General features: G+C 42.8%; 1 protein-coding gene across 1 annotated transcript in view; it reads right to left on the bottom strand.

Moving 5' to 3' along the window:
• Positions 1–247: 247 nt before the first annotated feature.
• galntl6 (polypeptide N-acetylgalactosaminyltransferase like 6) overlaps positions 248–16,584 on the bottom strand; it is a 47,973-nt gene continuing 31,636 nt past the window's right edge. The window contains exons 4-8 of the mRNA XM_045212037.1: positions 11,027–11,134; positions 10,546–10,767; positions 5,919–6,035; positions 2,795–2,944; positions 248–1,219 (exon numbers count right to left, since the gene is read on the bottom strand). Coding sequence (XP_045067972.1) covers positions 1,046–1,219; positions 2,795–2,944; positions 5,919–6,035; positions 10,546–10,767; positions 11,027–11,134 — 771 coding nt within the window. The 3' untranslated portion in view covers positions 248–1,045. The remainder of the gene's footprint in view (positions 1,220–2,794; positions 2,945–5,918; positions 6,036–10,545; positions 10,768–11,026; positions 11,135–16,584) is intronic.

Below are 16,584 nucleotides of genomic sequence, written 5' to 3'. Positions count from 1 at the left end.
TGCTTGAATCAAAACGTGTAAAAAAGGCATACATTTCCTAAGTCTGAATTGTTCCATTAGTGCACATGTACATGAGTTATGAAAACTCTTCAAAAGAGGGCACACAATCATCACTTTTGAACGAGCACCCACAGCCATAACCATAAGTCCATGGGCATCTTCTTGGCTGCTATCTACATGTAATATCATTGTGAGATGTTTCATCATATAAATGCTCACACAGTCCATACAATTGCAATACCTCATGTACTTTTTTCAAATTTTATTCATGTTTACTTACTTTTATTGAAATAAAAAAAAGACTGAACAAAACTAGATTCCAAAGTTGACAGCTACATAATTTTCATTGGCTGAACTTCACAACTTCAAATTGTACAATCACGGGGACCAGAAATCTGAAAAACCCATTCAAGTATACGCTTAATAAGTTACTATTCTTCAAAAATAATACCAAATAAATAAATACAAAATAAATACTAATAAAACAATCATGGAAAATAAATAGTCATACAAAAATGAGAAAAATCATTTAATGAGCCTCCGATATAGTACAAATCCACCATGCGATCTTGAGAGAGTGACAGTTGGAACATTCCTTTTTCAACCTGATACAAACAAATCCAGTCTACTGAACCTGCTGTTTTCGACCTTTGACCCATAGAGGAGCTAGAGGAGAGTGTTCGGGAGGTTTCTGTGTCCTCGACCAGCAAGGTGCCCCTGTGTGGTGGCTTAGTTAGGGTCTAGTCTAGTCTGGTTGCTTCTCTAAGGATGGGCGACCTTGAACGTCCCATCAGCCCATTGGGCAGAACCAGGCAGAATCCCAGAAATACTTTGAGCCAGGAAGGGCAGAGGATCTGTCAGACAGAACAGAAACGTAGCCCCAGCGCCCCCTCCCCCACCCCCTTCTCTTCCCCTTTGTAGCCCCCACGTTGATGAGCTGGGGGTTCTGGGAGACAGGACCGCTAGCTAACTGGCTGGCTGCTTGCTGCTGCATTGCACACATGTTTGGGGGGTTGTTGTTGTCGTGGGGGTTGGCGCCTGGTTCCTAGGAGCTGGCAGCCGCAGCGCTGTTGAATTTGTCTAGGACGGTGGCGTTGACTCTCTGGAACAGCCACTGCTGCGTCTCGGACCCAGGGTCGCACTTGTTCATGAAAATCCTCTTATCACCGGGATTGCAGTCCATGCAACCGCTGCTCACCAGGTGGTACAACGATTTATCCTGTATGTGTTGGCCCAGGGAGAGAGAGAGAGAGAGCGTGCGAGAAAGACACAGAGCGAGAAAGAAAAAGCAAGAGAGACAGCGAGAAAGAAGAGACACAGAGAGAGAGCGCATGAGGTAGAGAGAGAGAGAGAGAGAGCAGGAGGCAGAGAGAGAAGAGAGGGAGGAAAAGAAGGATTGAGATAAATTAATCAAATTAAGTAGAGAGACAGGCTGCTGTTTAATCCTGCTCTCTCATCTCCCACTCCCTTCAGACAGATTACAGACGAGGAGCTGAGCAACTGACTGCAACAAGGTTTTTCCTCCCTCCGTTCTAATCTGAGTTTACTTCATTTCATGGAGAGATGGGCCTGAATTTGAGAGTTAAACTAGGCTGAGAAATATGAGTTAAACACACAATAGTTTTTAAACCCAGAGTTCCAACGCACCATTACATTACTTTTCTGAATGTATATTCTTTGGGTTCATCCTCCCTCGCATGACAGAAAGGGGAAAGTAACAAATTCAGCTGTAAAAGAAAGAGGAATTGAAGGAAGTACGAATCATTGAAAACTGACAACACAAAATAAAAATACGTCCCTGGCTTCCCATGAAAGATTATCTATGGTGATTGCAAACTATTAAATAGAGCCAGTGATGGATTCAAACTGAAGAAAGGATTCCGTGGGGAGGGATAAAGTTGTGGAGGAGTGGAGAAAGATGAGGAGGGGGAAGAACGCCTCAGAGGTACTTGGCAGTCATTTTGTTCGTCTCATGTGTCCGCCTTCCTGATTTACAATGTTCACACAGCTTCAAGGCCACCGTGCACTGTGCAAGCCCACCTCAGCCCTTTAATAAGTGGCTATTGCATCTGTGTAGCCTGAGTTCCAGACCTGACTGTGTTGTCTTGCCACAGTAATGGAGGTGGCAAACAGCACAAACAGATCTGGGACTCAGGCTAGCATATGTGCAACTCTGAACCTAATTGAGTCATTCTAGGCAGAACCTTAGAGAGATGGGACTGTAATGACATACTGATTTTGTACTGAGTAAACATGAATCTCTCCTCCCTAAACGATGTGGAGGAAATGGGAGTGGTGTGACGATAAAATAAGTCCCCTATCACTTTCCTCTACCCGGAACGCAGCAGTAAAAACCAACAGTGTACATCTTTTCTATCTGATGACTTTAATATTGTGTTGTGACTGAATACATCAGGCCTACTTTCCTTGACTACAGTGTTTATGTGGGTACGTATGGACATTTCCCTGGTCTGTAGGACTGATATCAAAGCAATTTAGTTAGATTGCCTTGCTGTGGCAGTGAAATGACCAAACAACTTGTGTGTATTAGCTACTGTCCTGTGGCTGTGGTAGTAATTTGAATGATGAGGTGTTTGATGTGGTGTTATAACAATAATTATACGGTATGTAAGTTACCAGGCTTTCTGTTACCTTACCTTCCATCTGAGATGTAAGGTTTATCGATTATTTATGTTCCACAAGTAATACAAAGCCAATACAGAAGTAAAGTAAGTAAGTAAGTACCATACAGATACAATATAATCATTTTGTATTTAATTCTGTGTTAAGTTACCTTCCTATAGCTCCAGTGCTGGTTGCCCTTCATGCCGTGGCAGTCGTACAGTGTGACAGGGGAACTCTGGGAGATGGAGTCAAAGCAGAACTTCCTGGTATGGAGAGGATCCCCTGGCCTGATGTCCTCTCTCCAGCCAAATGTAAAGATCTGAGTACAAACATGTAGATAGTACAAACACACAGGCACAACATGGTATCCAAGTTCAATTATGAGATTAACAGTATGAATACCCTAAATGTCATTTTAGAGGGGAATGAACATGGGGACACGAATGCAGTGATGATCTATTCATATGTAACAGTAAACAGCAGGAAAATGTGTTGCATATGGAGCAATCGCCAGCTGCAGTATCCTAAACTTGTTTTGTATTAAAGGAAAACTCCACCCAAAAATGATATTTTGGTATTTAATTCATTAGTCCATTGTTGATATAGTCCCAAAATGTTTTGCATTTCAGCAATCACGTTTTCAAGATACATATATATCTTGAAAACTTGATTGCTGACAAGCAAACCTTTTAGGGACTATATCAACAATGGACTAATGAAACAAATACCAAAATATAGTTTTTGGGTGGAATGTTCCTTTTAGTGTAGTTCTGTGTATTTCATATGTTATGGTTCTTTTGAGAGACTAATTCAAGTCCCAAAATGGATGTAGCAATCGCAGATTGCCACTTTAATGGGACTCCCTGCCTAAATAAAGATTAAATAAATAAAACATACAGCTACAGTATGACTCATGGAAGGGTCATTCTTGACTATTAGTTACTGACTGACTGACTGAATGAATGATTAACAGGCCGGACTCATGGAGGGGTCATTCCTGACTATTACTGACTGACTGACTGGCTGAATGATTAACAGGCCGGTGATGTGCTGTACCAAGAGCCATACAGTATAATATAGTATAGACTACACCGTACTATACAGTATAATATAGTACAGACTACACCCTACTATACAGTATAATATAGTATAGACTACACCGTACTATACAGTATAATATAGTATAGACTACCCCCTACTATACAGTATAATATAGTATAGACTACACCCTACTATACAGTATAATATAGTATAGACTACACCGTACTATACAGTATAATATAGTATAGACTACCCCCTACTATACAGTATAATATAGTATAGACTACACCCTACTATACAGTATAATATAGTATAGACTACACCCTACTATACAGTACAATATAGTATAGACTACACCCTACTATACAGTACAATATAGTATAGACTACACCGTACTATACAGTATAATATAGTATAGACTACCCCCTACTATACAGTATAATATAGTATAGACTACACCCTACTATACAGTATAATATAGTATAGACTACACCCTACTATACAGTATAATATAGTATAGACTACACCCTACTATACAGTACAATATAGTATAGACTACACCGTACTATACCGTATAATATAGTATAGACTACACCCTACTATACAGTATAATATAGTATAGACTACACCGTACTATACAGTATAATATAGTATAGACTACACCCTACTATACAGTATAATATAGTATAGACTACACCCTACTATACAGTATAATATAGTATAGACTACACCCTACTATACAGTACAATATAGTATAGACTACACCCTACTATACAGTATAATATAGTACAGACTACACCCTACTATACAGTATAATATAGTATAGACTACACCCTACTATATAGTACAATATAGTATAGACTACACCCTACTATACAGTATAATATAGTATAGACTACACCCTACTATACAGTATAATATAGTATAGACTACACCCTACTATACAGTACAATATAGTATAGACTACACCCTACTATACAGTATAATATAGTACAGACTACACCCTACTATACAGTATAATATAGTATAGACTACACCCTACTATATAGTACAATATAGTATAGACTACACCCTACTATACAGTATAATATAGTATAGACTACACCCTACTATACAGTACAATATAGTAGACTACACCCTACTGTACAGTATAATATAGTATAGACTACACCCTACTATACAGTATAATATAGTATAGACTACACCCTACTATACAGTACAATATAGTAGACTACACCCTACTATACAGTATAATATAGTATAGACTACACCCTACTATACAGTATAATATAGTACAGACTACACCCTACTATACAGTACAATATAGTATAGACTACACCCTACTATACAGTACAATATAGTATAGACTACACCCTACTATACAGTATAATATAGTACAGACTACACCCTACTATACAGTATAATATAGTACAGACTACACCCTACTATATAGTACAATATAGTATAGACTACACCCTACTATACAGTACAATATAGTATAGACTACACCCTACTATACAGTATAATATAGTACAGACTACACCCTACTATACAGTATAATATAGTACAGACTACACCCTACTATATAGTACAATATAGTATAGACTACACCCTACTATACAGTATAATATAGTATAGACTACACCCTACTATACAGTACAATATAGTATAGACTACACCCTACTATACAGTACAATATAGTATAGACTATAGCTCAGCTGGTAGAGCACGGCGCTTGTAACGCCAAGGTAGTGGGTTCGATCCCCGGGACCACCCATACACAAAAATGTATGCACGCATGACTGTAAGTCGCTTTGGATAAAAGCGTCTGCTAAATGGCATATTATTATTATTATTACACCGTACTATACAGTATAATATAGTATAGACTACCCCCTACTATACAGTACAATATAGTATAGACTACACCCTACTATACAGTATAATATAGTATAGACTACACCCTACTATACAGTACAATATAGTATAGACTACACCCTACTATACAGTATAATATAGTACAGACTACACCCTACTATACAGTATAATATAGTATAGGTCCTGTGTAGCTCAGTTGGTAGAGCATGGCGCTTGCAACGCCAGGGTTGTGGGTTCAATTCCCATGGGGGGCCAGTATGAAAATGTATGCACTAACTGTAAGTCGCTCTGGATAAGAGCGTCTGCTAAATGACTAAAATGTAAATGTATAGACTACATCCTACTATACAGTATATGGCTCTGGTTGTACCTACCTGTTCGTGTGCCCAGGTGCGTTCAGCCCCCTCCTTCAGACAGGCGTCCAGTCGCAGCTCTGTCCCTGTGGGGCCGTGCTTGGAGTCTATGCACAGACCTGATGCAGCGTTACGAATCTACAAGGACACAAAGAGAGAGAGAGAGCTCAGTTAAAACCAAACACACACACACACTTCGAAGCCTCCCAAAAACAGCAAAAGGGAGGTTCGGTGAAGACTTGCACGCACACACACACGCACCATGCATTATAGATCTATAGATATAGAGACCACAGGATGAGATATCAACATCAGCTTCTCTCTGAGGCTCGACGCTCTGATCACAGGACTCCAGAGTATAGTGAGTGGAATCCATGGCAACCTTCCAAACAGACAGTACACAGTAACTTAGTACAAGCAGCCAACTTTTTATACACAGTATGTGGTTTTAAGTAACAGCATATGATCTGACATGGTATCAAAGCTCTCACAGTTTGCTGACAAGATCTACTCTCACCAGTGACTGTAAGAGATAAGCTAATTCGTTCCTGGAGCATCTTTCTCCCTCAAAGCCTGAGTTAATAGGCGCCCCTACTGTGAAAACTTTTAAAGTTTCAGAGTTACTTTGCTCTCACACACATTTGATTGACTGTCTCATTTGCCTAATTCTCTTTATAGCATTCCGGTGAGCTTGGCTGGTTTCACAGTATGGCTCAATAATGCATGAGTCCAGCAGCACTGCATCTAAAGTAGCCTGGTCTCTGTCTGTCTCTGTGGCCCTCACTAACACATTCAGAGGAGAGAGAGAGGCGAGGGCAGAGGAGAGGAGAGAGGCGAGGGCAGAGGAGAGGAGAGAGAGAGAGGCGAGGGCAGAGGAGAGGAGAGAGGAGGAGGAGGAAGACAGAGGGCAGAGGAGGAGAGAGGGGGGAGAGTGAGTTAGAGTGTGTGAGAGATATAGAGATGGATAGAGCGGGAGAGAGAGAAAGATAGTGAGGGAGCGCGAGAGAGAGAAAGAGAGAGAGAGAGAGATTGAGAGAGAGAGAGAGAGAGAGAGAGAGAGAGAGAGAGAGAGAGAGAGAGAGAGAGAGAGAGAGAGAGAGAGAGAGAGAGAAATGGTTGGAGAGAGCAGGTCCTACAGGGTCAGAGTGAGACACTTTATTTGACAGGAGGGAGACCAGGGATGGAATACTCAGAGGGAGGTGTTTTGCATAGGGTTGATTCTCTTTTAAAAGTTGTTACCTCTGCTCGCCACTAGATGGGGCCAAAGTCATTAGCTAGGACTGTAGCAAATAATGGTGATTGTTTGACTGTTAGTGTGGAGAATGTCTGACAACAACGCTATGGTTGGCTCTGAAAATGTTGATTATAAAAATGTATACCAACTCAATGTCAGCTCTCCTCAATGTTGTGCATGTTTTTCTAATAAAAGAGTACAGATTACGGCTTTTTCTTTTATGGAGTTATGCACTTGAGATAAAAACTCTTGAGCTATGAAAAATGGAGCAACAAAAACTAAACTAAAGGAATGAGAGAAAAATTCTCTATAAAATGGCGGCACATTTCTTGCCTCAGTGCTTGGTGTCCCTTTGGCTGGTCCTGCATCTAAACTAGAGAGGCTCTCCCCTTTTCCCATCATGAATGAGTGACATTTCAGGACAAGTGATTTCAACAACAGGAACATCCATTAGGTACAGGTCAGATGTCACCAATTTTCCACAGGCAGCCCCATCTCTGGAAGGTCACATTGTCACCCACACATAGTTCTACTCTGAGATAAGATGACTTATAATCTCTAGGATGCAGCCAACGGGAAAATACAGGGAAAACACAGTTTTCCTGACATAGACCTAATTCAATCGGACTCTATTCCAAAAGGATAATATATACCAATAATACAAATCTTTGTTGCGAAGTTCTACAGTAATTTACATGGCAAACAATATTAAGAGTTTAGTCCTTTAAATGCTGCAAACAAACTTTGCACTTTTGTGCCCATCAGGCACCCGTGGAGCTGCATTACCGTGTAATAAAGTAAAAGGCTTTGGCAGAAGTGGAGTCGGAAATGCAAAATAATACCCACCTGCATTGCAATTCAGAAACTTCAAATAATCAAACTCCCTCAGCCTGCCGCCCGCATCGACAAAGTGCATTTAACCACACGGTCATTAGGAGTAAACTGCTGATCGCTCTGAAAGACCAATAATGGAGCCAGAATTGTACTGTATAATGGGCCTTCACTCTCCACTTTTCCCAAGCCTCATCTGTCTGAAATGGGCCCAGGAGCAAAGTGCTTATGCCTGATGCCATGCCCATCAACATGCCAGTGCTGATGTGGAGACACAGTTAGAGACGAATCAAAAGGCCTGATGATTGCATCACTTAAAGTGATTTAGACCTATTGAAGGAGCCGTGATGTGGAGTTGTGGGGAGGGAGGGAGATTGGATGTTGGGGAGGGGGGCATAGCGACAGCCCCCTATTTACCCAGTCTGCACAGCTCCGAGGCTGAGGTGTCGAGAAGGCTGACCCCCTGATTGTCATCTTCCATAGATGTAGAGGAAGTTTAATCTGAGCTCTCTCGCCTTCTCTCTGTCTGTCTCACAATCTCACTCTCTCTTTGTCCCTCTGATCTTATCCCCTTCTCTCTCTCTCTCTCTCTCTCTCTCACTCTCTCTCTCTCTCTCTCTCTCTCTCTCTCTCTCTCTCTCTCTCTCTCTCTCTCTCTCTCTCCTCTCTCTCTTTCTGTCGGTCTCCCCCCTCTCTCTTCTCTCACCCTCTCCTCCCTTGTCTTTCTGTTTTGCAATCTGGGCTTGAATACCCAATGAGAGATCTTTATAGTTCCATAGATCAGGCGGGGTGACAGCGGGGTGACAGGCGGGGTGACAGGCAGGGTGAGAGCCAGAGAAGAGACGGCACATGAAGCTGTCAGCCTGACGGTAAAATGACTATCATCCTCACACGGGGGAGGAAAGAGGAGATATTGACCTACCGTGCAAACATTTTCTCATCAAGATATACACCGCTTCATTTCTTATTTACTATCCATGTTCACCTCTGGCTTATACGGAAGGAGTGGTTAATCAGCAGGGACGGTAATAAGCTGGGACTTGTGTCGTGTGTGTGTGTGTGTGTGTGCGTGTGTGTGTGTGTGTGTGTGTGTGTGTGTGTGTGTGTGTGTGTGTGTGCTTGTACAATTTGTGCTAATGGCCTTGTAGACGTGAACAGCAGAGAGCAGGAAAGGTGGGTCACCGTGGAGACGGTCTTCCATTCTACCTATTATAATTAGTACCCTGACCTAGGAGCCAGGACGTCAGAAAAACACAGAAAATGAGATTTTCTAAAAGAAGGCAGAGCAAGGAATCCAATTATGTCGAACGCAAAATTAATTACATTTGTCATATTAACGTGCAAAGTGTTCGCCGTGAGCGTTCTGAAATGTTTCAGGGGCTTGAGAGGAGGATGTGGTTTCCTTCCGGCATATAGGATGAATTAATTAGTGAATGATATATTCCAGGTCCATCTAACCATCTATCAGTGATGATTAAAAACACTCCTGCCCCCAACCTCCTTATGGAAAAACACTGGTTGGGAAACAATCTCCATGAATACCTGATTCTTAGCCTGGAATCCCCACTGTTTAAATGGTCAACTGAGCATACGAGTGTGGATTCCAGGCTACCTGATTCCAGCTCCTGCATTTACGGGCATGATTGCCTGAGGCTAGATCTCATCCTCACAGAGCGCAGATAGATAGAGTGAGATAGTGTGTGTGTGTGTGTGTGTGTGTGTGTGTGTGTCAGAGAACAGATAAGAGTGTGATAGTAATAAAATACCAAGGCCATCTCCAGCCCCATCCCTTCACAGGTAACACAGAGAGGCCTTATATATATATCTCAGGATACGACGCAGAAAACTGCATGTCATGTTTATGGACAATGTATAGTAGTAGAGACAAACTACAACGCAGAGCTGCTACTTATGGTTTGTGGGGGGAGTGATGCATGTCCAGCTGTGTCCGTTTTGTGACATTGTCTACTCTAAAACATTTCATTACCAGGCTGCTGGCTGCCTGTTCGATATGAGAAACGCATTACGTTTCAGCGAGCACCAGACATTCATAAATCAATGAACATAGTATGAGTTCCAAATGGCACCCTATTCCCTATATAGCGCACTATTTTGGACCAGAACCCTCTGGCCAAAAGCAGTGCACTATAAAGGGAATAGGGTGCCATTTTGGACACAGTATGGTAGAATAATAGCCTTTTGTGACACACCTGTGGAGGCATTTAGGGACCGTCTCTTAGCTGATGTATTGGTGTCTGGAAATAGATTCATTCATTACAATACCAGCTAAAAATACACAAGAAACCAAATCAGCCTGTGGATACTGCTCAGCCTTAGCTGTTATTGGTGGCATGTACGACAGTGGGTTTATGTAGCGCCTAAGTATTGTGAGAAGTCCTGTTATTTGTATCAATGCCTCAGTAAGGGACCTCGAAAACATGACCTGACGTTTCATTTTGGATTCTAAGGTCATCACATATGCTTTTATATGCCTTTGTATGCCTTTCTGTTTGTGTATGTGTGTGTGTGCGGGCTCTTGTATGTGTGTGTGTGGTCGTTCTGCATGTATTCCTAACTTCCTACCTCTCCCCAGGCGGCAGGCAGCGGCTCCACAGTGGGGTAGTACTTGGCCAGGTCCCAGGCTACAGCATTCATGTACCACTTGAAGTCCTTACACTTGAGGTGTCTCCTCAGCTCCTTCTGGGCCGTCAGGTCCCCGGTGGACAGGTGGCGGTACTCCGGACGCCGCTGGTAGATGAACTCCGTGTACTCATCCATCCATGTCTCGGCCACCCTCTTCAGGTTCTGAGATAAGGGAGAGAGACAGGGAGGGAGAGATGGGGTAAGGAGATGGAATGTCTGTGTGTTTAGCTTATCACAGCACAGTTCACAGTGCGGCGAGTTAGTCAGACCTCATCTTAAATCAGATAGATGGCTGGACCTACATCCTCAGTTTGACTATCAGCCATGTGCCAATTAATGAATAGACAACCAGTCAAAATGTATGCATGTTAGCCATAACCAGTTGATGGAAGCAGTGTATTGACTGGTCACTCTGACTTACTCTAGCTAGGCTTGTTCCGGACGGCACTTTGTAGGGGACGTATTTCCTGTAGATATGTCCTACTCGGGAGCATGGTACGTCGTACATACTGCCCCCACACATCCATACCTGAAGGGAGATGGAACACAAAAAATACCTCAGTACATTACTTCAAAACCTTTCTATCAACCTGCTAACTATGTGTTCTAAGCAAGGCCGCAAAACCTTTCTAACTCAACCAACTGTGTGTTGTAAGTACATTTACATCTTATCCAGAGCGACTTACAGTTGCATACATTACTTTTTATTTTTTATACCCCCCATGAGAATCAAACCCACAACCCTGGCGTTGCAAACGCCATGCTCTACATCCCCTGCCGGCCATTCCCTCCCCTACCCTAGACAACACTGGGCCAATTGTGCACCGCCCCATGGGTCTCCCGGTCGCAGCCGGCTACAACAGAGCCTGGATTCGAACCAGGATCTCTAGTGGCACAGCTAGCACTGCGATGCAGTGCCTTAGACCACTGCGCCACTCGGGAGACTTGGGTTGCAAAGTAGGGTTGCAAAATTTTGGAACTTTCAATAAATTCTCTGGTTTTCCCGAAATCCCAGAATCAGGAGGGAATAAACAGGAAATCCTGAATCATCCAACCAGGTATTCTGGAAAACCAGAGAATGTATTGAAAGTTCCCGACATTTTGCAACCCTAGTTGTGAGCATTGAAGTAAAGAAAGTCAGCAAGGCCGCAAAGAAAAAAGAGAACCCACTCTTTGTTTTTCCTCTTTTCCCAGAAAGGAATCACAGGTATTTTTCGATTTCAAAGCCCTGAGTTCTTGTGGACTGAGTTATTTTCAGAGTGAGGGTATTGTTGTTGAAATGGCTGTGTAGCTGGGTTCGTGTTCTGCTTGTTGCAAGACCCTAATACAGACAACCTATTGTCACTCTGTCCACACTTGAAGTGGATTCCCACTTTGTCTGCTTGGCAGGGCCACATTATAAGCCTCTTTGAGCGGAGGGACTGAAAGGAATCCTATTTCCAGAGCACTCCACTAGATACCCCTCTTTTCCTGCATCAAAGGAACAGATAGAAAGAACAGGGGGAGAGAGAAGGAGGAAGGAAGAGGGCATGTGTCAGTAGTGGTACTCTGAACCCCTTCAGTCTTCTGACCTCTCCCTTACTGACTCCTTTGCTGCCTCCCTTACCGTCTCCCTTGCTCTCTCCCTTACTGCCTCCCTTACCGTCTCCCTTGCTCTCTCCCTTACTGCCTCCCTTACCGTCTCCCTTGCTCTCTCCCTTACCGTCTCCCTTGCTCTCTCCCTTGCTCTCTCCCTTACTGCCTCCCTTGCTCTCTCCCTTACTGCCTCCCTTGCTCTCTCCCTTGCTGTCTCCCTTACTGCCTCCCTTGCTCTCTCCCTTGCTATCTCCCTTACTGCCTCCCTTGCTCTCTCCCTTACTTCCTCCCTTACCTTCTCCCTTGCTCTCTCCCTTACTGCCTCCTTTGCTCTCTCCCTTGGTGTCTCCCTTACTGCCTCCCTTGCTGTCTCCCTTACTGCCTCCCTTGCTCTCTCCCTTACTGCCTCCCTTGCTCTCTCTCTTACTGCCTCCATTATAGCCTCTCTTGCTCTCTCCCTTACTGCCTCCCTTGCTCTCTCCCTTACTGTCTCCCTTACTCTGTCCCTTACTGTCTCCCTTGATCTCTCTTCCTCCCTATACTTCTCTTTATCTCTTAATGTCCCTCCATTCTTTCTCATTCCTCTCCCCTCTTTCCCTCCCTCTCTCCCTCTTAGAATTAGAGTGGTCATGCTGACTGTTTGGAAAGGATCCTGGGACATTTCACCTCTCCTCCGCTTCTCCTCCTCTCTCCCGCTGTGTGTGTGAGCGCTCCACCTCTCTCCCTGCTCTGCCATATCAAACGAGGCAGGGTGCTTTCCTGTGGAGCCTCAGGTTAATGGTCAAGCTGGCTTTACATGCTTCATTGACATGTGGAGAGATTCCTCCAGTCTTCAGAAAATGGTCTCATCAGAGGACAAGTGTAGATGTTCATTAACCTCTCATATCAGCAGAAATATGAGGGTTTTATGAATTATTCCCATGTGTTCATGAGTAACTAGTTTTAGCGTACAACTCATAGGAAGAGGTAAAATACCTTGAGATGCTTTGATGATAACTCTTCAATGTGAGACACAACCAGTGTCAATAGATTGTCAGTCTAACATCTACCATATATAGGCTAACTGTCAGACATCCATATTCAGTGGCAGTAGGGGAAAGTGGGGTAAGTGGAGCCAAAGGGGTAAGTTGAGCCACCCTTGTTTCTAAGAAGCCATACACAAAATTAATCATTTGACCAAATATTTATGGAGAGGTCATCATTTCATGGAGTCTGTGAAGGAAGAAACCACATGGAAAAAGTGGTAAGCAGGTTAGGTCCAAAAAGTCAAATGAATTTATTGTGTTAGAGGTTTCATGATGCGTGTATCTAAACCAAAGTAGATCATTTGAAGTGTTCTATACATTAGTTGGGGTCTCTATAAGCTTCAATATGAGGTCCTAAACCTAGCCTGAAAGTGCATCCTTGTAGCTGTGTGGGCTAATATAGTCAAAATATTTGCCTTGGGGTAAGTTGAGCCAATGGTTGAGCCAATGGCAAGTTGAGCAAATTGAAGTATTTTCTTCCCAAGCGTAATACAAGGAATTATTGGTGGGATATGAGGCAACAACAGGGCCTGGCTGATGTTAAAAGTGTTTAAAAAAATACAAAGTGTTTGTTAGGTGTTAAGCCTGTGTTAAAATATGCTTTAAATTATTAAAAGACCAAAAAGCAATTGTGATTATGTTGAACTGTGTTTGGGAAATAAAGATGGTTTTAAAAATGTACAGAAATTTGTAGGCGGCATTGCTATATTTTCAAAACTGTAATGTTTACATTAATTCTGATTATTTCCAGGGATATACAACATCCTGAAATATATGTAGATGTCTTTGTTAGAAATAATACTATATTTCACAGACAGAATGATGCTGAATGTATAAAATGGCTCTCCTTACCCCCCTCTCCCCTAAGTAACTGGACCAGACCACTCTGAACCAGAGCTTTGAACATTTAGACAGATGGGGGCGCAACCGTGTAATAATTACACTTCTGCTTGATTTGTGTGCTTATTGTACACTTCTGAATTCTCAATGCAAAATAACACCAATGACTCAAATAACACAGAGATTAACACAAATGTCTGAACCCCACTCCCACCTCTGTAAGAAGACTTATTGCAATCTTGCTTGGGAACTATTTTTATCGTTGCCATGGTTTCCAGTCAAGGAAGAAAGGGCTGCATTCCAATTACAAAGTGCACTCACTGACAGAACGAGAGCGATAGAGAGAGAGAGAGAGAGAGAGAGAGAGAGAGAGAGAGAGAGAGAGAGAGAGAGAGAGAGAGAGAGAGAGAGAGAGAAAAAGCGAGAGAGAGAGAGAGTATATTGAGACCCGGTATGATGGCAGGTATATCAGGAACAATAAACACAATGCTCCCTCACATCCATATACTGTGTTCTCCTCCGGATATCAAAATGGAATCACCTCTGAGCCGCAAACAAGCCAATTAATGAGTTCGGGAAGGAGGCTAAAGCCTGAACTACTCCTTGTAACACTCTAACACACACACACACACACACACATGTGCGCACACGGTTGCGGACACACGGACACACACACACACACACACACACACACACACACACACACACACACACACACACACACACATACACACACAAACACACAAACATTATTTTGGGATGCTGGGTTCTGAGGAATGTATTGTACTGGAGCAGGTGGGGGAAATAAAACACTGGAGAACAGAGCGAGAGCAATTCTCCTGGGTGAAAGTCGTTCCAGTTTAATAAAGTTGTCTGGGAGCTGATTGACCTGTCTGGAGACTGAGGCAGGGGTACGGTGGGACAGGATGGAAAAGAATGGACGAAAGAACCACATTGTTATGGGTCCATGACTGTCTAGACTCTAATATCATTGCAAGGTTGGTAGACTTCATTGTGTTTTAAATCATCTGTCTCTTTTAAGGGATTGTTGTGCTCAGATGAATGACGCAACTTTATATGTATTTTAAATTAGTCCAATCAAATTCATTAAAGGTAAGGTGGGACAGTCACTGGATGAAAAACGTGGAAGAGCCACATTGCTATGTGACCATGATTGTATCATATAACCTATTAGTAAATATTATTTATATTGTATCATATCCTGTCATATTGAATCAGAGATTAGTGGCATTTATATGTGGTGTTACACACAGTGCCGATAAGGGCTAAATGGAAGCACCTCAGCATAGATAGAAGTGGATAGTATAGACCAGGGGTCGGCAACAGACAACAGGCGGCCTGCGGGCCAAAACCAGCCTGCGAGTGATAAAAAAAAAAAAAGTATTATTATATATTTTGGAGGAGGGGTTTTCGTTTTTGGTTTTAAAAAAAATAGAAATTGAGCTAGAAATTAGTTTCATTTAGGAAATCTGTTCACCAAGTATTCCCATGAATAAACAAAATAGATAAAATGTATTTGGAAAGTATTCAGACCCCTTTACTTTTTCCACATTTTGTTACGTTACAGCCTTATTCTAAAATGGATTAAATTGTTGTTTTTTCTCGTCAATCTACACATAATGACAAAGCAAAAACAGGTTTTTAGAATTTTTTTGCAAATGTATTGAAAATAAAAAACAAAAATATGACATTTACATTAGTATGCAGACCCTTTACTCAGTACTTTGTTGAAGCACCTTTGGCAGCGATTACAGCCTCGAGTCTTCTTGGGTATGACGCTACAAGTTTGGCACACCTGTATTTGGGGAGTTTCTTCCATTCTTCTCTGCAGATCCTCTCAAGCTCTGTCAGGTTGGATGGGGAGCGTCGCTGCACAGCTATTTTCAGGTCTCTCCAGAGATTTTAGATCAGGTTTAAGTCTGGGTTCTGGCTGGGCCACTCAAGGACATTCGGATACTTGTCACGAAGCCACTCCTGCGTTATCTTGGCTGTGTGTTTAGGGTCTTTGTCTTGTTGGAAGGTGAACCTTCGCCCCAGTCTGAGGTCCTGAGCACTCTGGAGCAGGTTTTCATCAAGGATCTCTCTGTACTTTGCTCCGTTCATCTTTCCCTCGATCCTGACTAGTCTCCCAGTCCCTGCCACTGAAAAAGATCCCCACTGCATGATGCTGCCACCACCATGCTTCACCGTAGAAATTCCAGGTTTCCTCAAGATGTGAAGCTTGGCATTCAGGCCAAAGAGTTCAATCTTGGTTTCATCAGACCAGAGAATCTTGTTTCTCATGGTCTGAGTCCTTTAGGTGCCTTTTGGCAAACTCCAAGCGGGCTGTCATGTGCCTTTTACTGAGAAGTGGCTTCCATCTGGCCACTCTACCATAAAGGCACAATTGGTGGGTGCTGCAGAGATGGTTGTCCTTCTGGAAGGTTCTCCCATCTCCACAGAGGAACTCTGGAGCTCTGTCAGAGTCACCATCGGGTTCTTGCTCACCTCCCTGACCAAGGCCCTTCTCCCCCGATTG

This window comes from Coregonus clupeaformis, chromosome 40 (assembly GCF_020615455.1).
Source record: "Coregonus clupeaformis isolate EN_2021a chromosome 40, ASM2061545v1, whole genome shotgun sequence".
Classification (NCBI taxonomy): Eukaryota; Metazoa; Chordata; class Actinopteri; order Salmoniformes; family Salmonidae; genus Coregonus; species Coregonus clupeaformis.
Note: the sequence above shows the minus strand (reverse complement) of the source record. Positions and strands in the feature narration are given on the sequence as shown.